Below are 27394 nucleotides of genomic sequence, written 5' to 3'. Positions count from 1 at the left end.
GAGGGTTTGGTCAGGGGAAGTCTAGGATTGATCTAAAATAACACTCTTGGGGTAGTGCTTCTCAATGGGCAAACTAGCTGCTGAACACTCAACTAGATGTTCGAGAAAATGGCAGAGGAAGTTTTATATGGAAAATTACAACTCTACGAGCCTGTGACTATACAAGGCTCTGAAAACCACTGCTATGTAGCTCAACACAAGTTACAGGAGATGAGCTAGAGAGGAATCCAATTAGTAAATAGTAAAAATGCTGTATGTGTATATATAAGGATAAGATCCTGTAGCGATTCACAATTCTCTCACTATAGTCAGTGATACCAGAGGACTAAAGTTCCCAGACCAAGTAAAATGTATAGAATAAAAATGCAGTTGAAAAATAATAAATGAAGTTCAGATTAAGCAGCAATTCACAAATCTCTCACTATTGTGAGGGATACTGTAAGACTAAGGTCACCAGAACAAGTAAAATGCAAGCAGAAAAAGTGCAGTAGAAAATGGAGTTGTATTTGTCAGCCAGTAGATTTGTTATATTTTCTGGCTGTGTGTAGTGGCTCCATTTGTAATTTCCTCTGTAAATTGCTGTGTACAGCTTTTGAGGTTACAAATATAGCTAAAGAATGTTTTGTGGCTGTCCTTGGCCTAGGAGGCTATTTTTGACTCAAAATTAGCTTTGGTAGTCCTGATTTGCCCTCAGAGTTGTTTGTTTAAATTGATGAAAGGGTTTTTTGTCTTGCTAAGCATTTTATTTCCTGACTTTACTATGACTTTGTTCATTATGTGGTACAACCTATTGATGCTTGGATTCCACCAGAGTGGCTTGTTTTTTGTATTTTTTTCTGAGCTTATTTCTGGTAGGCACAGCTGTCTGTATGTATTTATTAACTTGACTGCATAGAGTATCAGTGAATAGTTCCGCATAGGCAACTTTGTTCTCAGGGCTTGGGGAAACTTGATATTTTGTCAGGTTGTTAATTAATAATAGCAAGTTTGCCTTAGAATAGTTCTTAAATGCTACAAAGTTAGCTGGGGTCATAGGTTTTATTTTTATTTCAAAGGAGACAGCTTTATGGCCCAACTTTACGAGAGAGCCATTACACTGGTTGGGGAGGGCAGTGTTCTCCCATGTTAGTATGCAGTATGTTTGCTCCCTTGTGGGCATGTGAGATTTCTGGTCAAGGGTATTAGTGTTTACAAAGTCCAAGAATCTCTGAGCCTGCGAGTATGAGGCATTGTATGATTCCCAGTTTATAGTGGGGTAGTTAAAATTGGCCATGAATATGGCAAGGAGTTGAATGGAAAGTATCTTCGGTGAGTTTACGTAGGAGTTATGGGTTTCCTTGGTCATACAGGGAGAACTATACCTAGCAAGGATATGGTATGGACTTAGCTTATGGTAATTTGGATGTGAAGAGGCTCAAACTTGTCATTCTGTTTGATCAACATTGAGGAGACTTTGTTATTGATGTAGATTGAGACACTTCCACATTTAATCTCTGCCTGTGCAGTAGCTGGCCAAAATGTGTGGAAAGCACTGTACCCTTGCACTGTTGGGGTGCTCACAGGGCCTTTAAACCACGTTTTAGTAACTGCATAGATAGCTTGGAGAGAGTTGAGTTTCTTGTTTAGACTCCTGGCATTGAGCAGTGAAACCTTTAGATTCTCTTGGGGTCTATGTGGGAAGAGTTGTCAGTTTAGCATTGCCTAAAAATGCACTATAGGGGAGGATGACATTTTAGCCAATATTCAAAAGCCCGGGTTTCAGGTGCAGGCCATCCTTAGCAAGCAACAAGGTCTGTCGACCATATCTTCCCATCCTGACAAATACTGCACCCCTTCTGGAATGGCACTAGAAGATAAGGCAATCATTAAAGTTAATCATCTTCTGTTATTGTTGTGGAATCATCCTTGGTGAAGGTAGAATGCTGCTCAATGCCAAGCTCTAAGCTCATATGAACTTGGGACACATAGTCCAAGAGCTTTATATCCATACCTTTCAAGTTTGTTTTTTCTGTCAAATCACGCAGGATTGAAGTCACTAAATAATGACATACATTTGAGTTTCAGACATCACGTCCTTCAGAAAATGCATGCTAGCACAAATCCTGTTATTTTAGCAACCATCTAAGTTTATAATAGCAATATTTAATATATGTCCCAATTTTGGGGCCTTTGTCCCCCATTATTTTAGGCTTTGTCCATATTTCTTGCACTATGAGTTTGAGAGGTATGATATTGTCTGTTTTCATACAGTCCATGGAGGTATATCTTAGGTCATTTACACCCACATGGACTACAACAGAGACATACTGGTACCTGGGGTCCAATGTCCTGAGTGAGTGCATGATCGGGTGGATTCTGGCCCCTGATAGACAACTGACCATGACATTTTCCTTACTCGACCTGGTGAGTGGGACATCTGTGTGTCTCACAATGAAGTTTCCTATGACTAAAAAAAATTGGGTTATGTGATGGTTTGTCTTATGGGCTCTAAAGCTGAGGGTGTATGTAGATTGGCTGCATGTGTTCATAGGTTTATAGACAAGTACTAGGTTAGCTGTTCTTGCAGACCATTTTAAACCTAGCCAATTTCCCTTCCAAGGTGAGAATCAAACCCTGGAACTTGTGTCTGTGAGATAAATACCTTAACCATTATGCAAGTTATGTAATGGGTATTGTCTTGGTAGAGTATTTTTGAGATTGTTGAGGATATCTATTGTAGATTAAATGTTTGGGAATCCTTGGGGTTTAGGAAGATTACTTTTAAGAGCCTCAGCATAGGTGGGTCTGTGTGTCTGATCCATACTGTGTGTAGCTGGTGTAGTGTGGGCATTTCTGATAACCTGGTTGGTATTATGTGTATTCTATATGACAGCTTTGCCTCCAGTGACATTATTTAAATACATATCGCATGCACCTTATCAGTTTGAGAATAAATATGTTGTCAGTAAATATAAGGCAATTATTACATTGTATCGGGATACCCATATCTACCAAACTGGCTGCAAAGACAGCAGAAAGTTTCATGCCCATGGTTTCTTATCCTATTTAGGGAGTCAATAAGCTGTTGCAGGAATGAAGAGGAGTAATGGCAGTATCTACTTCTAAGCAAGTGAGAAAGTGCTTGTCCCTGTGCAAACTAGTTTCTGTTCATGCAACCAAGTAAAAGGGTAGGCTTGCTGGTCCCAAAGTGCAATAATGCAGCAAGTAAGTACCAGCAACAAATACAAATTAGCAAATTACACATTACCACTGCCTGGAAAACTTCTGAACATGCAGATCTCAGCAATCAGCAAACAGTACTATATCAGGGGCCCTTAAATGATTTAAAGAGCAAAATCAACAAATAAAACAACATAAAGTAATAGCACTCTAATACAGTTAAATGAAGTGGAAAACAATAAAAAAATATATCTTATTTGCTAAGGATAGAGAAAGATTAATTCAGGACTCTCTCAGAGTGTGGCGAGGATGCCAAGCAGATGGGAGCTCTTGGAAAATGAGTAGGAGACAATTGTAGTAAGGGAGGTTGGCTCAAGAGGAATACTGCTTTGCTGAGTGGACACACAGTATTATGGCTCTATGGAAAACAATGGGTAGGAAAAGTACTTAAAACAGCTTACACAACTGACAATAGCAATGAAAGTTTGGCGAGAGGGACTTTGGAAGTCAAGACACTGCAGTTTAATACCCTACCCAACAGAAACACGTACTCTGCCAAGGAAATGTACACAAAAGTGTGAGAAACACTCAATATCAACATGAAAAAAAACAGTAAACTACAACATGAACCAAATGTATAGAATGAGTGGGGCAAAAGGAGCAGCCACCCTGGGTGCCAGCTTGATTGGGGCACAAAAAGGGAAACACCAAATTTAGTAATTTTACTTTTTTTTTGCTGAAAAAAGGTTAACTGCAGTTTACAGATACTTTTCTGCTGATATGGCTGTTCCTCGTCCCCTTTTGGCTCAGTCGAAATTTATATGGACTCAAGCACTGCATCAAAACACTTTTGGATGGGCCACTGGATGCAGTGGATTTTAAAAAAGGAAAATTGCGGCACCAGGAAAACATCAGTTTGGGACAAGAATGTGATATAAAAGAACTTGAGCAAGAGGGGGGTGTATAAATACTTGGGAATTGATGAAGGATCAGCAATAAAATATGAACAAATGTGAATAAAGCTTAATAAGGAGTACTTTAGAAGGCTTAAATTAATCCTGAAAACAGCATTGACACCTAAGAACAAGCTCCACGCTATAAATCAATTTGCTCTTCCTGTCCTAACTTATAGTTTTGGAGTGTTTGACTGGCCCCAAAAAGTTTTGGATAGATTGGATATTAAAATAAGAAGGATGCTTCATGCTCACCAAATGATTTATAAAAATCAGTGTATACCAAGATTATATATTCCCTGTTCTGAAGGAGGGATTCGGATGGGCATCCTTGAAATTGATTACATGTATATATCTACAATTGTGGGACTCCACACATATCTACTGACATCACAAGATCCAAATGTGGTGAAAGTTTTGAAACATGAGGAGAATAAATCTAAGATGACATCTCTGCTTAATTTAGCAGAAGCATATCGATGTCATGCAGGAATGGAAATCAAACCAGAAGTGGATAAAAACCAGGAGATTGCAAGAGGCCTATCTATATACACCTTTAAGCTGACATACTTAAAAGCTTCCCCCCTTCATGAGGACTAACTAGTGCCCACCTCCCAAATCAAGTATTATTCACATACTTTTTTAAATAAAAAGGCTTCAGTGGAAAACTGCTGTGCATATTTTTCTTAGGTTGTGGTAACTGCTGGAATGTAATCTTCTGTAGCATTGTACCATGCTGAGGCCCATGGCAGCTGCAGGAGCTTATGTTGTGAGATTTCAAAGTTTTCATTGAGACACTTATGCTAATGAGGCACCAGCTAATGAATGCTCATGAATTTTAGGTTTTATTCACTGAGGCTATGAGATGAGCAGAACTAACTGACTTATTCACTCTCATGTTCTGGCAGTGTCACAGCCTGACACCATCATGCTATGTCATAATCTTGAGCACTGAGCAGTGGTGGTACAGTGACTGATTTCACCCAATTTTGTGTAACTTGCAGAAAAAGTCAATGTGCATAACCACGAGAGGGCTACCATCATTCTCTGGAATGCAATCTGGTGAATGGCCATGGATACCAAGAGCACTGATGTTGGCAAGGCTCACTAGTGGTACATCAAAGAAAGTAAAATCTTTTTGCATTTGCTGCATAGAGATCACCAAAAGCACCTGATTGGAGATTCTTAAGAGTGCCCCCAATATAAAGTGGATGCCCTCCACAGTCTTGCCAGGGTGGTGTCTGATGCTACTGTATACCTCACTCTGGTTAGCAGTGCTGACACCAATACATTGAACTGAGGAGGCATTATTCTGAGCTTCTTAGCTGGGAGGTAGAAGAAGTCAGAGCAAAGTAACCCAGGATGTATTATAAGTACTTATAGTAGTTCTCTGCTCCATAAATTGTTTGTACCTAATATATAATACACTTGTACACAATAGCTATGATTACCTTTTTACGTCAACTTTTTCTTGTTTTAGACTTCTGTATCAGAGGAGAATGAAGAGGCTCCCCAAGAGAAAGGGTGCATATGCACATTGTGTAACATTATTTTGAGTATATTTAGTATGTAGCTAGAAGTATGAATGCATACTGTTAAAGTATACCTCTGCAAATGTTACAGGGACAGTTGCCATAACACATGCAAGATATAAAAGTTTTCCGAAGTCAGAAGAGTATTACAAAGCATTCCACTTTTCGCACATCCAGAAGTATGTCACAGGACATAGGCATTCTGCAGACAATCACTGTTTCTATGTGAGTTGGGACTAGTAGCAAAGGTATACTGATAAATAAATCATTGCCCTGGCAAGATTAGTTACATGCAGTGGCTCACCACCTTGCATAACAGGAGTATATATATCTTTTTTCTGGCAGTAGGTGCAGAGGTTAAGGATGTGAGCTGTAGTTCATGTGCTGCAGGGTTTGATTCCCTCATTTGTTTCCTGTGTGATCTTTAGCAAGTCACTTAACCAGCCATTGCTCCCTGGTCACCCCCTGAAAAGATACTGTGTCCAGTGGGCCTATCTGGTTAACAAAGAGATTATTATTTTTGGATGGGGAAAGATACAGAGGGAAGTAGAAGTGTCTGTCTTTATCATGGATAGACACTGCTTGGTAACTAGGATGACCAAGCAAGTATGCTAAGATGCTGAGAAGTATGCTTCAATTTACTGTGCATTTGTCATTTACAGTTGTTGCAGGATATTCATAATCATTATGCACATGGTTTGGGAGCATAGCATGCCTCTCAACCTCTAAGCACAAGAAATCTGGAAAAAGCACAGAATAATGAGTGGACAAAGGACTAAAATCAGGAACAAATTCTAAATATTTATTTTATAAACAAAGTTGCTAGAATAACAAGTATTGCATTGACATAATTTTCTGAAAGCTGTGAAGTCTGAAATTCAAATTCAAATGTACATTTCCTACCCCTTTGTACAAGACTGGGTCACAGCTGCCCTTACTTATTAAAGTTCTTAGAGCAACTGTAGCCTTATTTTTTATCTGCTCTCAAACTCAATAGCCCAACACACAGATTGTTTATTGCGGTCACTTACCTGCACTGCTTGGTGCAGGGTGCAGCCCACTCCATTTACCCTCGCTAATGCTCGGACTCACTCTGCTCCGCTATCCTACCCCCATTCCCCACCTGCCCCCACTACTCGCACATTTATCCCTACGCCATATCACCTGATACTTAACCACACCCACATCCAATCCAAACACACTCCAGTCAAGCCCACACCCAACATCCCACAATAGGTCACGCCATACATCATTAATTAACCACTCTTACCTCAAACAACCAATCCACCCTTATAAAACAGCTCACCTACTTTTTCTATCCACACTCCCATCTAGGACACAAGCCCCCTTTCTTGCAACTTAACCACTACCACTATGCCTTACACCCATTTACATTTCTGACCTTAGCTTCTATAACTACCTCTGACCACTTCCCACTAAACGAAAGCAGGTACCACATATCTCCCACCCTTCCCCTTACCACCTCGAACCTCCCCAAACAAATAATAACATCCCCACTCATCCTTACCCAATCCTACATTCTAATCACCTAACCTATTTATCACGACCCTAAATCCAAAAAAAACAAATCTTAGATTCCACTCCCTAATAGCACTATACCTTAAAACTATTATTAACGTAGCTGCCCAACTACTAATAGAAGGTGATATTCACCCCAACCCTGGCACAGCAGCAATCTCAAATAATACATGCACCTCCAACCTCCTATTTAAACATAATACCACCGACTTATTAATACTCAACTTGAATATTCGCAGTATTATGAACAAAATAGAAGAACTGCACTCCAGTATCTCTTTTTATATCCCCGTCATTATGCTCCTTGCAGAGACATGGCTTAAGCCTCATATCAAAGATAACTCCATCATCCCACCCGGATATAACATCCTAAGGACAGACAGAACACACAAAAGAGGTGGTGGTATTGCCCTACTTTACAAAGCTAACTTAAAACTCCACCTCCTACAAAAAGAAAGCCCAAACTTCAATAATGCAGAAACTTTATTTACTAAATTCATCCTAAACCAGCACAAGCAACTAAACATACTTGGGATTTATTTACCCCCCAGGTGACAACCTATCCACCCTAGAATCTATACTTCATTGGGCTTCCCACTCCATTCCCCAAGAAACATTATTACTAGGCGATGTTAACATAGACTGGAACTCGATGCACTCTCCAACACCCACCATCCATATCAACCTATATAACTTGACCCAGCTCATACAATCACCCACATGAATCGACAATCAACAAAAAGGGAGTACATATTTAACTAGATTCTCACTAACCTGCCCAACACCATCCAACAGTGCGGAACACTACCTAACTCTCTTAGTGACCACAATCTCACCTTTATCCTTAGATATAAACTCAAACCTAATAACTTTCCCACCCTACTACAAACCCATTTCAAAAAAACTTCTCCACAGAGCAATTCTTGGAAGCCTTAAACTACTGCGACTGGTCACCCATCAAAGTGCTCCCTCTAGACAAAGCAGTTGAATACTTCAACACCACATTTCTAAACATCCTCAACCATCTAGCCCCAATCAAAACAATTAGAATTCATACCAACCCTGCCCCCTGGCTACAGAAAACCACAAAGGCCTTGCTTAAAGACAGGCACAAAGCTTGGAAAAACCTGGCGCCAAAATAAAACACCCATAACTAGACAAAACTTCCTTGAACTTAGAAATAAGGCAAAAAAGCAAAGTTAGACAAACAGAACCACTACATCTCCCCATAAAGGAAACATAATAACAACCTCAAAAAATTCAAGGCAGCAGTGAACAATATCCTCCAACCCGGAAAAATCACTACACCCCCACCAAATACAGAAGGTACAAACTTAGACATAGCCTCCAGTTTCGACAACTATTTTACCTCCTCTATACTTAAACTCATAAATGATACAAGTCCCACCAACCTCCCACAATCCCCTAAAGCCCAAACAAACTCCACCCCTTCTCACTCAAACCAGTATCAGTATCAACCATCCAAAAACTCTTAACTAAACTCAAACCTACCACCCTAGCTGCAGACAACCTTCCCTCCGAATACCTACAGTTAGCATCCAGAGCCATAGCCTACCCTGTCTCATTACTAATAAATAAATCCATCACTGAAATCACCATCCCATCCTTGTGGAAAACTTCATTTATCATTCCCCTTCACAAAGGCAGCCCCTCCTCTGACCTCTCGAACTACTGACCCATTGCAATGCTGTCACCCCTATCAAAGATCCTAGAAAAGTGTATTCATCGCCAACTGCTCACATACCTCCTCTCCATCAATCTACTATCCAAAACTCAGCAGGGCTTCCGCCCATCCCATAGCACCACCACTGTCCTAATTAATTTCACCAACACCATTAACTCATACAGGAACCAAGGCAAACTAGTCTTTGCTACCTTTCTAGATTTATCGAAATCATTTGATACTTTGTCCCATAATAAACTCTTAACCTGCCACTCTGAACTCAACCTCAGCAGCCCCACCCTGCTCTGGTTCAGCAGTTACCTAAACAACCACCTTCAATCTGTCAAATGGCTTAACTCCCTATCCTCCCCAACTCCCTGTCACACTTGGAGTACCACAAGGTTCAATTCTCGGCCCTCTCCTTTTTAGCATCTTTACAAATCCAATTTACCTAGCAACCACAAAAGCTAACATAGTCCAATATGCTGATGACACAACCCTGACGTGCTCTGCACCCAACCTACAACTTCTCCAATAAAAAACTCAAGAAGCCTTCACAAAGATAAAAAATTGGCTAAATAATTCTCAATTAATACTAAACCCAAAGAAAACACAACTTATGCTATTCCTCCCAACAAAGTCTAGTGACCTTGCCTTCTCCATACTCTCAACCAGCAAGACCCTCATCTCCCCAGTCCCAGAGGCCAAATTACTAGGACTTACAATCAACAAGCAACTAAAATTCAATAAACATATATCTCTAACTATCTCAAAAGTCCACAAAAAATAGGGACCCTCTATAGCAGCAAAAGTTACCTAAGTCTAGCATTGCCATAGCCAGAACCCATCTCTTATCTACATTACTCTATGCATCCCCAGTGCTAACAAACTTAAATAAAACTGACCTGAACAAACTTTCCATGTTACAACAAAAGTCCCTACATGCATTACACTGGCTAGAATTACCCAATTTATTTGTATACCACCAACGCAGTCTAGCCCACCAAATCCTATACTATCCCGAAAAAACTCTGCCCTGACTGGCCTTCTGAATTTCTACAACTCAAATAGATAATTACTATCTAGTAACAAAACTCTGATCGTAAACATCCAATGTAAAAACAGCTCTGGGGAATCCCTCTTCCCCAACAAGGTTACAAAGACATGGAATACCCTGCCTCCTGACCTCAGATTACAAAACTGTACCTCAACCTTCAAAAACCTCCTTAAATCATTCCTCTACACCAAGCATTTATGCAACTGCAACAGACCCCCCCCCCCCCGAAACCTGCCTCCACCAGAGGACACTACTTCCTTATGACTCTGCAGTAAACATATATTGTGCTGTACTGATGCTTTGTGTATATATTGTATATATTGTAAATATGCTTTACTATGAAAATGCCTTCCACATATATTGTATCTACACTATTCCACAAAGTGTTATGCTCATAAAGTTGTACTCCAGCTTTGTATTTTTAACTTTGTTACCTATCTTATAGCATGTTTCCTAACTGTCTGTACCATGCAAACTCTGTAACCTACTACTTATGTGCAACTCTTTATTCTGTTGCTGTATGGAGCTTTTCTCTCCAGGACTCCACTGAAAACAGACACTAGTGGTCCAGCCGGACCACCCTGGCAAACAAATGTTAAATAGATAAATAAATATAAATAATTTAGTGACTTCAGTACTCAATGATTTGCCAGAAAACCACAGATTTTATAAGGAACTTACTCAAAATATGAGGCAAAAATCTAGACAATTGAGAGGTATGGTTGACAGATATGCTTGCATCACTCTGTCTATAACAAGGTCCTTCACCAACAAACTTTTATTTTTTTTGAAAAGGCAAGTTATTTTTCACCCTTCCTACAACAGATGAAAAAAGTAATTATAGTAATGGCTGAATAGGTCAAGTAAATCTAATTCCGATTTTCACATTTAGTCTGTATCAGACAGCATTCAATATCATACTTCTGTTTTAAGACTTCTATACCAGGGACAGGTTCACAAATGTATACCTTTATGTGTGATATTGAGTGTGTGTGTCATGGCTGTGCTATTTGTTTAACTTTTACTTATGTCACTTTCTACAAGGAAGAGATAACACCCCATAAACCTCCAAAAGCATGTTTCTGCAGTGCTTTGCAAGTGGTGAGGATAATGTGAGGCGACAGCCACGTCTTACAAAGGATAATATCAAGAAGAGTTTAAACTGATATTACAGTCCATGTTGGGGGTTGAGTATGGTGGGATTTAATTGGAGATAATGGAGAACACTGAACCGCACTAGTGTTTTTGCGTAATGCTCAGAACTTTATGTCAGCTGAGTAACATCTTGGAGCTGCTGCATATTATCTCAGCCACAGCTCTCAACTTCTTTGCTCAATAAAAAGAGCAAAGCTAAAAATAATGGATAGAAAAAACATTATTGTTACTCTTACCTCTCAAGTCACCTCATTATGAAAAAGGTTCTACATTGTGAGTCTTAAAAATTCCATGTTCCTCACTGTTCCATGTTTGAGGGCATGTTATACAATCAGTGTTAAGAATTTGTATTTTATTTATTTAGTTTATTTTACATTTGTTGACAGGGTGTGTCCGACTGAGCTGAAAGAGGCTTTTTCAGCAGAGGCCCGAGGAGAAAAGCTCCATATTTTGTAAAATTTTCAAATAACAAAGCAATTTAAAAGACATGAGATAATACATAAATACATACAAAAGCACAATGTAGATTTTAGCAATGTGTACTATGAGAATAAGATATATATGCTTAGGAAGTTACATAATGCAAGAAGAGATCTAATTGAGATTAGCCGTTAGGTAATACATGTACTATTTGCAGTTTCTCAAAGGTGTTAGCAGATTTGGATAGGAACACAGTTTAGCGATAGTTTGGGGGGAAAAAATAGAGAGTGTTAGTGAGAGTGAAAAGTAGGGAGCAGGATGAAAATTGTCATTTGTATGGAGGGGTATGTTCGGGGGGGGGTGAGAACACTGGCAAGTCCAGTGACCTTTAAAGTACTCTATGGTGGCTGACAAATTGTTTAGGATGTGTGAGGGTCCTGATTTCAAGTGGGAGTTTATTCCATGCAATAGAAGGGTGGTAACTATATATGTTGCGCCCAGATTTGGTTTGGGGTTTATAGATATGTAGTAGATCTTAAGTAGAACTCCGGAGAGGTCTAGTAGGAGATGAGGGAGGATAGACCTGGACAGTCGAAAGGCTGGAATACGATAGAGTGGATAACTTGGAGCTAAGAGAGAAGAAGCAGGTGGGGTAGTTCAAGCCATGTCGAAGCCAGCCCAGACATATACTCAGCAATAATGAAAAGCTTTTACTTTATGCAGCAGTAGCGTTGTTGCCTCACAGCAAAAGGTTCTCCCGTTCGATTCTCGGCTGGTGTGCGGGGAGTGCCTTCTGTGTGGAGTCTGCATGTCCTCCCCGCGGTCGAGTGGCGTTCCGAAAGACATGCGTGAATGGGCGTGCCTTCCTTGAAGGTTGGGTGTCGAGCTGGCAACTTGGCACCATAAAAACCTACTGCCAATCATTAGCGGACTGGAGTTCCGCTGAAGCGACCCCTAACCGGGAAAAGCCGAAAGACAAACAACAACAACATATTTAGTGGCAGTAACAGTTTTAGGTGATAATGGAGAACACTGGACTTTGTGTAACTACATAACTTGGTATTCTGGATTTGTACTTACATGTGGTTCAGTGTTCTCCATTATCTTCAAATGTCCCCTGTTTTAGGGCCTTTGTCACCCCATTATTTTAGAATTTGTCCAGATGTTCTTGTGCTATGAGGTTAAGAGATATGCTTTGGCACAAACAACTGATCTACTTAGTACAATAATTGTTTTGCATCACTTTGTATTGCAGTCAAGGCTCTGCCTTTGGTATATGCTTATTTACCACACCCATACAGGTGCTGCTAGCAATAGTGGAGAATGCCAAACTGAATGTAACTCGAATTTGTAGTCATAGACACGAGTTACGCTCAGTCCAGTGTTTTCCATTATTACCATTTACTTCCCTGTGGTACCAGTACTTTGGTCAGCAGGAAAAAATTATCACTGCACCATTTCATAAATTAGTGAGATTATGCCATCTGCTTGTGATTTTTTTAAGATGGTGTGGCTATAGGAAAAAAAAGGAGCCACGTATTGGTAGCCCTAAATGAATATCCACCATTCCTTTCTCCTCTTACTGTTGTTATAATATTTCATGTAAGATTATAAAGATACATAGTGTATTGGTGTACTATTTATGTAACACTAAACGTTACTAACAGAAAGCAACATTTTTTAGAGGGATATAGCAGTTCAGAATGCACAGTACAATTATGTGACAGCTGTTTTTATGATAATTTATAGTGCTGCCAATTGTATAACTTTGCTTAATGACTTCATTTTTCAGCTTGTTTTGAGTAGGAAATGTGTGCAAGCTGTAGTGAGATACGGGGTGGCCTCTCAATGGAATGCTATGTTACCATACCTCTCAGCTTCTTAACACAAGAAATCTGGACAAAGCCTAAAATAATGAGGGACCAAGGCCTAAAAAATAGGGACAGATTTTAAATATTGCTTTTAGAAACTCAGGAAGTTGCTAGAATGACAGGAATTGTGGTTAGCATGCATTTTCTGTGGGATATGAAGTCATTATTTACTGAATTCAATCCTCGGTGATTTGAAAGAAAAACACAAATTTTATGAGGAACAGACCAAAAATATGAGATAAAAATCTGGACATTCTGTGAAAATCTGGACAGCCAGGTGAGAGGTTACGTATGTTATTTAATGTAAGTTAATTTACATACACCATTGTACCTTACACAGCGAGATAATGCAAAATACTGGACCGGTATTGCTTTCAGAACATTACGGCACTTGTATAACACCTAGGAGCTGCTGTATATCATCTCGACCACGACTCTCAAACTATTTGCTCAATAAACAGTGGCAGACTGAAAATAATGAGTAAACACCCAATATTGTTACTCATACCTCTCAAGCGACCCCATTGTGAGGAAGGCTCCTCATTATGAGTCTTCAAAATTCCGTGTCCGTCATGTTCCACATTTGAAGGGCATGTTACGCATTCACTGTTAAGAATTCTTCTAATTGTTAGGGACAGGCTGCCACGCGAGATTCTCAGCAATAATGAAAACAATTTCACTTTTATCATATTTCGTGGCAACAGTTTCGGGTGATAGCGGAGAACACCAGACTTTGCGTATCCAAGTCACTAGGGTATTCTGGATTTGGACTTACGCGTGGTCCAGTGCTCTCCATGATCACTGGTTAAGTGGTATTCCCCAAACTTGCATAGATACGTTTAGGGCCTAACTACTATTCCCAGAACGTGTCTATTCAGGTTTGCTATATACGTTACATATAAATTATACAGGTGACCAGCCCAAAAAAACTATAAACCGTTTAAAACATAATGAAGCAAACAGTAATCTCCTCACATCGCTAACCGTACCTCCCTAACCAATCACAATTTTTGACATATTATGCCCTGCTGTCTCCACAGTTACGACGCATCTGAGTCGTACGGCTTGACGTAGTAGCAGTCACTTGTCCTGCAGAAGCGGAAGAGAAACTGTAAGGTGTAACGAGTAAGGAATTGGGAATTTTGCTACTGTGTTTTGCTAGTGGAACAGGTGTTATACAGCTCTGATGGAGTATCATGAAGAAGAAGAGAATGGTGGACCAGTCTTGCACATTGTGGTAGTCGGATTTCACCATAAAAAAGGCTGTCAGGTAAGGTGCAATCTCTGGTTTAGGTGTAGTAGTTGAATTGTGTGGGCAATCCAGTGGCTGTACGGTTAGTTTTATTGTTCAAGTAGATTCTTTGCTAAACATAGAGTGTAGACACTTTGGACAGCGGGGCAACTTATATTTATTAGGGCCCTATGAATTGTTTCTCCACTGTTAAACAGTGCAGCAGTTCGCTGTATTGTGTTCTGTCACGCATCGTTTTGCACCTTTAAAGAGAGAGTGTTTTCATGAATGATGACTCGTGGTGTCTTTCCAGCATGTAAACACTACAATGTCAGATGTTAGCGACGTGGATGATTGCATTTTTTGCCATTATTCTATTAGTTATTTTAATTTAGTTTTTCCTAAGTCTTTGAAAGGTTGTTTTCGTGAGGTGGAAAAACGCGGATTTATACATTTAGTGGATATTATGGGAAGCGTGGGGGTACGTAAAGTGGCAGAAGCTAGAACTAGTTGCAAAACTCGTGTTGTATGTTGCCTTCATTGCTGATAGACAGCTGTTCTGTTCCATTTCTTGTTACCTTTGTGTGAATGGTTTGCGTATTTTGTAAAAAATTGTTCGAAATTTGAGCATATGGGACGTAATAGATCAGCTGAATTAGTGGAAGATACAAGGTTAAACTTATGGTGACATTTTAATGAACATGTTATAAATGCTTTTGCAGTCTGTCATTGTCCATAAGACAAGAGGTATACATTGTAATTTGTAACATAAGTATGTATGTCATTGCTGTGTCTTAAAACTAGATGCATTTCATGCAGAAGCAGATAAAAACATTAAAAATCAAACAGTGAAGTGTACAGCTTTACAAGTGATACCGATTATGCTATACTGCTGGTACCGGAGAAGTTTAATTCTGTTAAGAACTGATGGATGATGATTTTTACGTTGTCTATTATTTTCGGTATATGCTATTTTAATTATTTTGTTTTCGAACTGTTTAATTCTGCACGATTTCCCCACTATTTTAACATTTTCAGTAGCTGTGGGGCTGCCAGCCTTTCAGATAATGTGAAATACAAGATTGTAAAGAATAGGTGCTCGCGTATTACCGTGGATTTATTTTCGGCGACAACGGCGAACACTTGAACATACGTAAATCGTGTTTAAGAATGAGGATGCCAGAATTGCCCATGTCACTACCAACACCATTATTTTTTATTTTTATTTTACATTTGTTAACCGGGGGTGTCTGAGTCGAAAAGGCCCTTTTTCAGCAGAGGCCCGGGGAGAAAAGCTCCACAAAGAAAAATTACAGACACATTTAGACCTGATCAGTATACACACAAATTACAAGAGACATGTTTTTACAGTGGTATGCGGCACATAAACAGTTACAGTGGGGAGAACAAACAAACACATATTAATTTTAAAAATAAAGGTAATTAATAGATTTGTGGTGTACAGCTGAAATTTGGAACAAAGGTAGAATACATACATAGTACACAGGTACAGTACATACATTGTAGATTAGCCAGTGTTTGTGAGTAAGATTGAAAACTATTATCAAGTGCTCTAGATTTCGTATGTATATGTTATCCGCTTTCACTAGCCTGGGGAGCAATCATGGTACTGCCAAATTTGCTTGAGATGTTGCCTGATGAGGTCTTTAAAGGAGGCTTTGGATGATGTGTTTTGAATGCTAGTAGGGACAGAGTTCCATTTTTTAGCCACTGAACTACTATATAGTGCATCTCCAAAGCTATTGTAGCTGTTGGTGGCTTCTAGTAGTAGTTTGCTTGATGATCTAAGAGGCCTTTTGGCTGAGTGATGTTGTACTAGGTTTTTCAGAGCAGGACACTTATTGGGGAGGTAATAGATAGAATGACAGAGGCAGAGCTGATTGTTGGTTAGGAGTTGGGGCAGTTCAAGCCAGTGGAGCTGTCTCAAAGCAATACGGTGATGAGTTCTATATGAGCAATTTGCAGCAAAGTGTCCAGTTCTGTTATAGCAGGCTTCCATTTTGCTTAGTTCAGTTTTGTTGAGATTAGTCAGAATGGGAGGTGCATAGAGTAGGGTGGATAGAAGTTGGGAGCCAGCAATGGCTGATCTTGTGTTGTTGGTAAGAAATGGTTTGATACGGTAGAGTGACCCCAGTTTGGCATGTACTTTTTTAATAGTTAAGTTGAGATGACTATCAAATTTTAGGTGGGAGTCTATGGTTATTCCCAATAGCTTAGTCTGTGCCACTGGAGCAATTGGAGTAGCATTTGTGGAGTAGATAGTGAATTGACTGTTAGTGTTTTTGTTAGAACTGGTTATAATCATAAGCTGAGTTTTCTTTGGATTGAGGATAAGTTGGGCTTTGGTAAGGTAGTTTTCAACATCAGAGAATTCTAGTTGAGTTGTTTGCAGGAGGGTGGGAATGTTTTGTGCAGCACAGGTTAAGGTAGTGTCATCTGCATACTGAATTATAGATGCATGCTGTGTGGAGGTATGGAGGTCATTTGTGAAGACTGTGAATAGTAGTGGTCCTAAGGTAGAACCCTGTGGGACTCCTATAGTTATGGGCAGCTGAGGAGAGAGAGAATTTTTCCATTTCACAGCTTGGTACCTGCCAGTTAAGTAGCTTTGGAACCAGGTAAGAGTCGAATTTGATAGATGATATTGGTTTAGTTTGTTTAGCAGGATTTGGTGTGAGACTGTGTCAAATGCTTTGGACATATCCAAAAAAAGAGTTGACACTTGTAGGCCTTCATTTTTGAGACAGTTTACTGTGTCTGTGAAGCAGAGGAGGGCTGTAGTGGTACTATGGGCAGGTCTGTAACCATGCTGAGTAGGTGACAGGATGTTGCTGTCTAGGAGATAGTTTAGCATCTGGGTATGAATGCATTTTTCTAGGATTTTGGCCAGGGGGGAGAATAAAGCAATGGGTCTGTAGTTATTAATTTAATTGGAGGTCCCACCTTTATGTATGGGTGTAACATAGGATATTTTCCAGAGTTTGGGCACATAGTTTTCAACAATTGATCTGTTTATGAGAGTGGAGACTGGGATAGCAATAGCATCTGCTGTAAGTTTCAAGAAATAGCTGGGGAGTAGGTCGACTGCTGTTGATGAGGTTTTTAGTTTGGAGAGCATGCTTTGATTGAAGTGGTGGAAACTGTTTTGAGGGTAAAGCTTGTATTAGTGTTATTTGTGTTGGGGGGGATAGTGAGGAAGGAACTGTCCTGTGATACTAAGGATAGAATTGAGTTCACAAAGTGGGAGTTGTATTGTGTTTCGATGGGAACTTTAGTGTCAGGGGTGGTTGGTTTGGGGGTAGCCTTTTGGGTGGATTTTAGTAGCTGGTTTACATTTTTCCAAAATTTTTGTGGGTTGTGTTGGTATTTAGTTTGTAATGTTGTGTAGTAGGATTTTATTGTCCAGCCTAATGCACTTTTTGCACGGTTGCGCAGTTCTTGGTACTTAGGCTTTGTGTTTCTTTGTTTTTTTATAGTAAAGCCAGGCAGTGTATCTGGACTTGAGGATTTGTTTGGTTTCTTTACTGAGCCAGGGGTTTTTAGAGGTTCTAACCTTGATTTTGCGCAATGGAGCGACAGTGTCTAGGTGTTCATGCTACAGCCTGGTCAAGTGGGAGGGTTTTTAGCGGGGTCCAGTCACAGTTACAGAGTAAAGTGTTGAGGACCTCAGGAGAGAATTTTTTTGTGTTTCTAGTGGATATATAGTTAGTGGTTTTGCATATGCTTGTTCTACTATGTATAAAGTATATTATGTTGTGGTCACTTAAGGTGTCTGGGAGACTGCCTGTGTGAGGGTACAATGTGGGGTTGTTATTTAGGACCCAGTCAAGGATGGATTCCCTTTTAGATTTTTTATCACATCTAGTTGGAATTTGGACTAGCTGCTGGTAGCCATGGAGATGTATTAGATTACTTGGTGGTTCTGATACAGGTGAACCAATCTAGGTTGAAGTCCCCCAGAATAAGGGTTTCTTGTGAGTATGTGGAAGAACACCAGGATAAGAAGTCTTTAAGGCTAGCAGGTGTATTACTAGGTGGAATATAGATCACAATTGTGGTGATGACCTTTTTAGGGTGAAGTTGAAGTTGTGAGATACGTATGTCTCAATTATTGGGGGAGGGGTAGGAGTTTGGTAATTGACGGACAGTTAAGTTGGACTTGTACATGAAGGCAATTCCACCCCCTTTACGAAGTGGTCTGTCTTCTCTAATGATATTGTAGCTGGTAGGGAGAACTTCTGAATTAGCTATGTTTTTATTTAGCCAGGTTTCTGTTAAAGCAACTTTGTCTGGGGAGTAGTGTGCTATGGCCTGGAGTTCAGGCATTTTATTTTTGATACTTCTAATATTAATATTTAGCATTAAAAGATGGTTGGTTTTGCTGCTGTTGTTGATTTGCCCAGGGATGAGGAAAGTGGGGGTGTTATGTTCTGACATTTGTGTTGGAGCAGTTTGTGTTGGACAGGATGGATTTGGGCCTGGGTTGGGGTGGATATCCCCACTTATGGTGAGCCTGGAGTTAAAATGGTTATACAGATGTTTGAGTTTGGTGAGGAGTGTGAGAAAGTATTGTGTATTTTTGGAGTAGGAATGAAAGCATATGTGTTTAGTTCTGAATTGGCCCGTTATGTAGTTATTGAATAACTGTGGGCAGATATTATTATAATGTGTGGTGTCTGTATACGAAAGTGCATAATGCAGTGTTGTGCTACTAAGTTTAGGGATATTGCTAGAGTTATAACTTGTGGTGTTGTAAAGAATTATGAGAAGACAGACTAGACTTAGTTGTGTGATAGTCATGGTTATAAAGTTTAAGTTGTTTCTAGGTGGGAGGTCTGAATAGGAATTATAGGGTTGCACTATATGTGGATGGGGAAGTAGTGTGGGTGATGTAAAAATGCCTAGTGGGAATGAGTGATTGAGAGTATTTTGTGTGGAGCAAGTTGGTGTGGTATAATGTGATATGACTTGAGGAGCTGTGATTGGTGGAGGTGATGTGAGGGTGAGCCGTGGGTGTGGCTGTGATTACTATAAATGTAGAGGTAGAGGGGACGGGAGGGAATAGGGGGGCAGGGGAGCTTTTGCAAACTGTTTTAATCAGCTTAAAAAATAGTAGAATATCAGCATGCATTTTACGAGCATTAAGAAGTATGCAACTCTATGTATGTCCTACAGACTGACAGTAAACCTCAATTATTTTCAGATGTAACAGGGCAAAAATACGGAGTCCAGAGACATTACTAAAATAACAGGTTTTGCATCAGCATACATTTTCTGAGCTATGACAGTCTAATCATACCCGTCAACCTCTTGGTGCAAGAAATCTGGACAAAGGCCCAAAAATAGGGACAGATTTTAAATATTGCTCTTATAAACTTAGTAAAATGGTAGAGTACCAGGGTTTGTTTTAACATACATTTTCTGAAAGATTTGAAGTCTGAATCTCAAATGTATGCTATTATTTTGTTACTTCAGTCCTCATATAATCCCAGTGATTTGCTAGAAAACCGCAACTTTATGAGGAACCGATCAAAAATATGAGCCGAAAGTCTGGACAGTTGAGAGGTATGGAACTTATAATGTCTGACGTTGACAAACTGGAATATTCAATATCAGGGTCATTCTGAAAAATTGCATAGCCCTGGAAATGTTTTATGTTCAAGGGTGCCGGAACCATAGGGCAAAGGGTGTGGGTGGGAGAGCAGGAACCCCCTTCCTCACTTTCCACAGACTTGGGGTCTGTCCCCTTTGTTGACTCATTTTGTTGAAGAAAAAAAAAACACATTCGCCACAATAGCAGAAAATAAAGAAACAGGCTTGGTTTTAATTAATAACACCAAGTTCCTCCGCTGTACAGGATTTCCAATAAAGGCAATCCCACTGGTACAATACGTAATGGCAGAAAACAACGAAAAACTGTTCAGTCCACGACCAAATAATAATTTATTAATTCTTAAAAACAACCAAATACATTAAACGCTTTCATTTCCTCTCTGGAAACTTCATCAGAATGCATCGTACTTGTGTGCGGACATTTTTATATGTATTAATTAACTACAAATTCAATTAAATAATCAAGTAATCAATTCAAAAGTCACTGTTGTTTTTTTAAAAAGATACAGTACAAGATGTTAAGTGCCATCAAATATGTATATAAAAACATATAACATTATGAAAAACATTCCATAAAAGACACTTTGATGTATAAAAATCTCTCAATATAAGTTCATAGGAACTTTAAAAATTTTTAAAAAAAATCAAGGTGATGTTAAAATGTATGTATGTATATATATATATCTGTTTTATTAAGTTCACGATCCATATAAAATATATATTATTAAATCTATTGAGTTAAGTATGTATTAAAAACATAAATAATATATGTATGTAAAGACACGAAATATATGATACCAGAATGCTATATTTGTACCTAAAGCTTTCTAAATGTAAAGTGCAAAGTGAATACAAAAGGTTAATATATTTCAATTCATCTTGTGTGACAAAAAATTACTAACAATACTGTTCATATTCTCAGTTTCTAGTATATATTTTATACATTGATCATTTGTCTTTTCCTTTTGTTATTTTTTACCTTATTGGCCCTTAGTCTTAATGCTGGTAACAGTGATACACCCCCTGGAATGAATGATTATGTATTGGAATCCAGTCGCAATTGCCATATTAACTCCCTGTAACACAACTTGTTTTCCCAATCTCCCCCTCTACTATCCTTAGGTAACATTTCTAAGATGCAAAACTTCCGTGCATAACAAGGTATGTCTATAAAGTGCAGTTGTGTCCCTTTTCCTGTTAACATCATACATATGTTCATAAATCCTCTGTCACAGATGTCTTTCCGTCTTCCCTACATATTTAGCCTACTGTACCTTCTGCTGGGCTTATTACACAATCCCCCTTGTATAACCTGTATAATGTTTACTCTTAAGAATTATTGGGATGGTAGGTATTAGTAAGTCGCCTGTATTCGCTACAAATGTACATTGTGAACATCTTCCACATCAGAAAGTTCCCTTTGTCTTGTTCATTTCTTCATCCTTCTCCTGCTTAGTTTTCTCAAAAATATTTTTGAGGTTAAGACCCCTTCTAAAACTATAACACAAATGCCTATTAAATACTTCTAGCTTGTTAGGCATACTCTTAAAAATATCCCACATCTTATCAATAACCCTTCTTATCAAATTAGTGTGAGTATTGTATGTCATAACTAAAAAGGGGGTAACATCCTTCTTTGTATGGGTAACCCTATTCAAAAACCACCTGTGTTATTAGTTAAAACAGTATTCTCTATGTTACCCTCTCTGTGTTCAGTAGGGGTATGAATCTTGTCCCCCACCCCTTTATCACCTCCTCCTTTAGGGATATGATAAGTGGGTCAGGATACCCTCTATCCAAAAATAGTTTTAACTAATAACACAGGTGACTTTTGAACATTATACTTGTTATGCAAGGGGGATTGTGTATTTAGCCTACTGTACCTTCTGTTGGGCTTATTATGTAGGGAAGACGGAAAGACATCTGCGACAGAGGATTTATGAACCTATGTATGATATTAACAGGAAAAGGGACACATGCTAGACATACCTTGTTATGCATGGAAGCCAATTTCAAATTTTGGATCTTGGAAATGTTACCTAGGGATAGTAGAGGGGGAGCTTGGGAAAACAAGTTGTGTTACAGGGAGTTAATATGGCAATTGCGACTGGATTCCAATACACCCCCTGGAATGAATGATTATGTATCATTGTTACCAGCATTAAGACTAAGGGCCAATAAGGTAAAAAATAACAACAAAAGGAAAAGAAAAATGATCAATGTATAAAATATATACTAGAAACTGAGAATATGAACAGTATTGTTAGTAATTTTTTGTCACACAAGATGAATTGAAATATATTAACTTTTTTGAAATATATTAACTTTTTGTATGTTTGCACTTTACATTTAGAAAGCTTTAGGTACGAATATAGCATTCTGGTATCATATATTTCGTGGTTTTTTAACATACATATATTATTTATGTTTTTAATACATACTTAATTAATTCAATAGATTTAATAATATATATTTTATATGGATCGTGAACTTATTTATTTTATTTATTTATTTTACATTTGTTGACCGGGCTAGTCTAGCTGGATATATGTCCATTTTCAGTAGAGGCCCGGGGAGAAAAGCTCCAAATTATTAGTACATCGATTAATAAAGTGTAACAATAAAAATAATAGCAGATATAATGGTAACAGCAATTTTTTTTTTTTTTTTGAGAGATTACTTTTTAAGTAAGTACAGGCTATGTGACGTTCATAACAAAATACTCTTTACACGCATGTGAAATATAGAAAATCACTTACTGTGTGTGATGTGCTTGGCACAATCCTCTTTATAAAAAACATATATGAAATGATAATAAGTGTGAACGGAGATGAAGGAAAGATGGAAAAGGTAAAGGTATCCGAGATAGTATAGGTTGAGTTTAAGGATTAGATTATTTTCATAGAGGAAGTATAATAGTTACTGTTATGAAAGAGAGACAAGGTTACTCTTATGAAGGAGAGAGAGAGAGACATTGGGGGTAAGTAGGCAGTGGATCTTTTATTCCTAATTTTAGTGTAAAGTTGAGCAGCTGAGAGTACCCTACTGAGTTATTGGATGTAATTGGGTTAAAGGGGAAGGAAGGAAGACAGGGAAAGAAAAACAGGGTTAGTCTGGGTTAGTGCAGGGGCATAGCCATTTTTTATTGAGATACTTTTTGAGATTTTTTTTAAGTAGAGGGAGAGAAGTCAGAGATGAGATGTCTGAGGGTAATTTATTCCAAAATTTTCCTACCGAGTTGGAGAACAAGCAGTCTCCTGCAGAGTTATTGGGTTTAGTGGTGTTGATCAAAAGTTTTTTAGAAGACCGTAGATGTTTAAGGTTATAATAAGGGGTAATAAGGCTATTGAGTATTGGAGTTTTAGTTGGTTGGTACAGGGTTTTGTGAGCTATTATAAGTTGTTGTAGTTGAATCTGATTGGGAAGTTCAAGCCAACCTAGTTGTCTTAGATTAAGGCAATGATGGGTCCTGAATGGGGATCTGGTAGCAAATCTAGCAATGTTATTGTAGCATATAACTAGTTTGAGATTTTTTTTTGAGAGATTGGTATAAATAGGCCATGCATAAAGTAAAGTAGAGATCAGATGAGTTCTGGCTAGGGTAATTCTAGTAGCTGGAGTAAGAAAAGGTTTGATTCTGTATAAGCTTCCTATTTTTTTGTTCACAGATTTTATGGTAGAATTAATGTGATTTTCAAAATTAAGATTATTGTCTATAGTAATTCCTAATAATGTTGTGGTGGTGTCCGGAGGAATACTAGTACTGTTACTGGAAGTAATAGTGAAATTTAGGGGGATGTGATTTTGTGTTGATGAAAGAGTAGTAGCTTAGTTTTCTTGGGGTTGAGTAGAAGGCAGCGTTGTGAGAACCATTGTTCTACTGTGTTAAAGGCTTTTTGAGTAAGAGTCTGAAGTTCAGTTTGAGAGGTAGCTATGCAGATTATAGTGGTGTCATCTGCATATTGAATACAGGTAGTTTGAGGGATAGCTGATTGGAGGTCGTTGATAAAGATGGAAAATAGAAGTGGTCCTAAGATAGAGCCTTGTGGCACACTTAGAGAGATAGGAAGGTGGTCAGATAGTGAATTTTTCCAGAGTACTGCTTGTTGTCGGTTTTCAAGGTAAGATTTAAACCAAGTTATGCTGTGGGGATCAAGTGAGAGAGTGAAGAGAATGTGCAAGAGTAGTTGGTGATTCACCATGTCAAAGGCTTTGGATAAGTCTATGAATAGTGCAGAAGAGAGACTGTTTTTGTTGCGGTTAGAGTTGATGGTGTTAGTGAAAGAGAGCAGTGCAGTGGTAGTACTGTGTGAAGGTCTGAAACCATGCTGACAGTTGGCAAGTAAGTTGTGTTGGAGAAGATGGTTTAGGAGTTGTTTATGGATACATTTTTCCATAATTTTGGCAATAGGGGAAGCAAAGCTATGGGTCAGTAGTTAGAGAATTCATTAGAGTTTCCTCCTTTATGTAGTGGGATAATGTGAGATATTTTCCAGATTTCAGGGACAGTTTTTTCATTGATGGATCTGTTTATTAATATAGAAATGGGATACGCAATGGCTTTAGCTCCTATTTGCAGGAACTCGGCAGGGAGTTTGTCTGTGGAGGGGGTGGTAGGTTTAAGTTTTTGTAGCAAGGAAGAGATATATGATGTAGAAATAGGAAGAAAGTGAAATGAGCAGGGTGTATTTACAGAAGAAGGAAGTATCTGTGAGGTATCGGGAGATAGGTGATTTGCAAGATTTTGTATAGTAGGCATTTGCTGTTTGTATAGGGTTGTCAGGGTTAGAGTGTTGTGGGCTGGGAGTAATAGATTGGCCTGGGGATAGAAGATTATTGATGGTGGACCAGAATTTTTTTGGTTCCTTATTGGATGTTTGTTGTAAATGAAGGTAGTAGTTCTTTTTGTCTAACAGTATGGCTTTTTTTGTATTGTTTCTACATTCTCTGAAGGTTTGATGGTCAGCTTGGTTCTTGGTAGTACGCCATTTAGTCCAGGCTTTGTTTCTGGTAATGATTTTTTGTCTAGTATTGTTGCTAAGCCAGGGGGCTGGTTTGGTTTTGGTTCTAATAGTGCAAGTTGAATAGATAAGAATGTGGAGTTAAGTATTGTACTGCATCGTTAAGAGGGAGTATCTTTAGAGGGGTCCAGTTACATTGCTTTAGTTCTGTTAGAAAAAGTTCTGAGTTTGTTTTTTTGAACGTAATGTTCGGAAAGTGGTTGGAAAATTTATGTTGCTTTTTTTCCTAATAATATAAGTTAATGAGTGATCACTTAGGTCATCTGGTAGGGTGCCAGAGTTATAGGTTTGTTGGGGAGTGTTTGTAAGTATCCAGTCTAATATGGTTTCATTATTATTGATTTTATTAGTTCTGGTAGGGCCTGATATAAGTTGAGAGAAGCCATGTAGGTTAATGTGGAAAGTAGGGTTTGAGTTGTTGCAAGAATTCCAATCAATGTTTGGGTCACCTAGGATTAATGTTTCTTGTGGAACATTAGAAGAGAGCCAACTAAGGATGGACTCGAGTGTTAATGTTATTTCCTGGGGGGAGATATATACAGATTATATAAAGAGCTTTGCTTTTGTTTAGTTGGAGTTTAGAACATATTAGTTCGGCATTATTGACTAAGGGGAGGTTCAGGTTTGTAGTGGTGATTTGTAGCTGTGATTTATAAAGAATTGCAACACCTCCTCCCTTTTTTGTTGGGCGGTCGAGTCTTATGATATTATATCCTGGTGGGGTGATTTCATTGCCTTTAATAGAAGGTTTTAGCCATGTTTAATTAAACACTAAACTTAATAAAACAGATTATATATATATAAATATATATATGTGTATGTATGTGTGTGTACTAAACATACATGCATTTTAACATCACCTTGATTTTTAAAAAAATTTATAAGTTCCTATGAACTTATATTGAGAGATTTTTATACATCGAAGTGTCTTTTATGGAATATTTTTCACGGTTATATCTTATAAGTTTTTATATATATATTTGATGGCACTTTAACATCTTGTACTGTATCTTTTTAAAAAAAAAACAGTGACTTTTGAATTGATTACTTGATTACTTGATTATTTAATTGAATTTGTAGTTAATTAATATATATAAAAATGTCCGCACACAAGTATGATGCATTCTGATGAAGTTTCCAGAGAGGAAATGAAAGAACTTAATGTATTTGGTTGTTTTTAAGAATTAATAAATTATTATTTGGTTGTAGACTGAACAGTTTTTCGTTGTTTTCTGCCATTATGTATTGTACCAGTGGGACTGCCTTTATTGGAAATCCTGTACAGCGGAGGAACTTGGTGTTATTAGTTTTTTGCTATTTCTCCGTTTTTCCATTTCTGTTTTGTGTTCTTGGTTTTAATTAAACAAGCGCATTTCTTAAATTTTCTGCTACAGTAGTGGAGTATGTTGCGATCTGGAATAAAAACAGAAAAAAAAAGGAAACTTGCACTGTTGGCCCTACCTGCATCTGCATATTAGGTGCAGATACCATTCTGGCAGCATGTTTGGCTGGATGGGGAAATGATGTGCCCAGTAGTTGAAGTGAAGTAGATTACTGTGGTTGTTGTTTCTGTCTTGTAGTAGCAAATTAAGTAGATTACTGTGGTTCTTATTTCACTATCTTTGGCAATCGCACATGAGAGATGATTGCCATAAGTGGCTGCATGCATGAGGGCAGGCTGTGAAGGAAAGCAAAGAGCAGTTAGATGAGTTATGCAAAACAGTAATTGACATGGCTAATTTAGGGGAGAGGGCGTGTGGGCAATGGTTACCTATGCCAAACAGGGGAATGATATGTGTATTTGCCTAATTAGCCCCCCCCCCCCCAAATAGTGTGACCCCCCAGAGAATGGTTATATTAGGAGATGGAGTGCAGCACCTCACAGTATCCAGGGCAGACCTGATAGAATCCTATGATAAATAGGAGAGACAGTTAGAAAGGGTATGCAAAGGAGTCCTGCCAAACTGCTACAAGTAACCATACCAAGAGTATGTATGCATGCTCAAGAGTGAGAGTTTGAAGTAAGTTATTGTTGTAGATTTTTCTTTTACTTTCTACACAATCAGACATCAAAGTTGTATATAGAAAATGTATGTCTCTATGGGAAAGGGGTGAGAAGTAAAAAACATGGTAATTTC

The 27394-nt window shown here is 38.5% G+C and overlaps 1 protein-coding gene across 1 annotated transcript in view; it reads left to right on the top strand.

Annotated features, from left to right (window-relative positions):
* Window positions 1–14432: 14432 nt before the first annotated feature.
* AVL9 (AVL9 cell migration associated) overlaps window positions 14433–27394 on the top strand; it is a 1171768-nt gene continuing 1158806 nt past the window's right edge. Inside the window, exon 1 of the mRNA XM_044064846.1 lies at window positions 14433–14640. Coding sequence (XP_043920781.1) covers window positions 14557–14640 — 84 coding nt within the window. The 5' untranslated portion in view covers window positions 14433–14556. The remainder of the gene's footprint in view (window positions 14641–27394) is intronic.

Source organism: Protopterus annectens, chromosome 3.part0, assembly GCF_019279795.1.
Source record: "Protopterus annectens isolate FY-2018-M chromosome 3.part0, PAN1.0, whole genome shotgun sequence".
Lineage (NCBI taxonomy): Eukaryota > Metazoa > Chordata > Ceratodontiformes > Protopteridae > Protopterus > Protopterus annectens.
The sequence above is the reverse complement of the archived record's forward strand: the minus strand, read 5'-3'. Positions and strand labels throughout refer to the sequence as shown.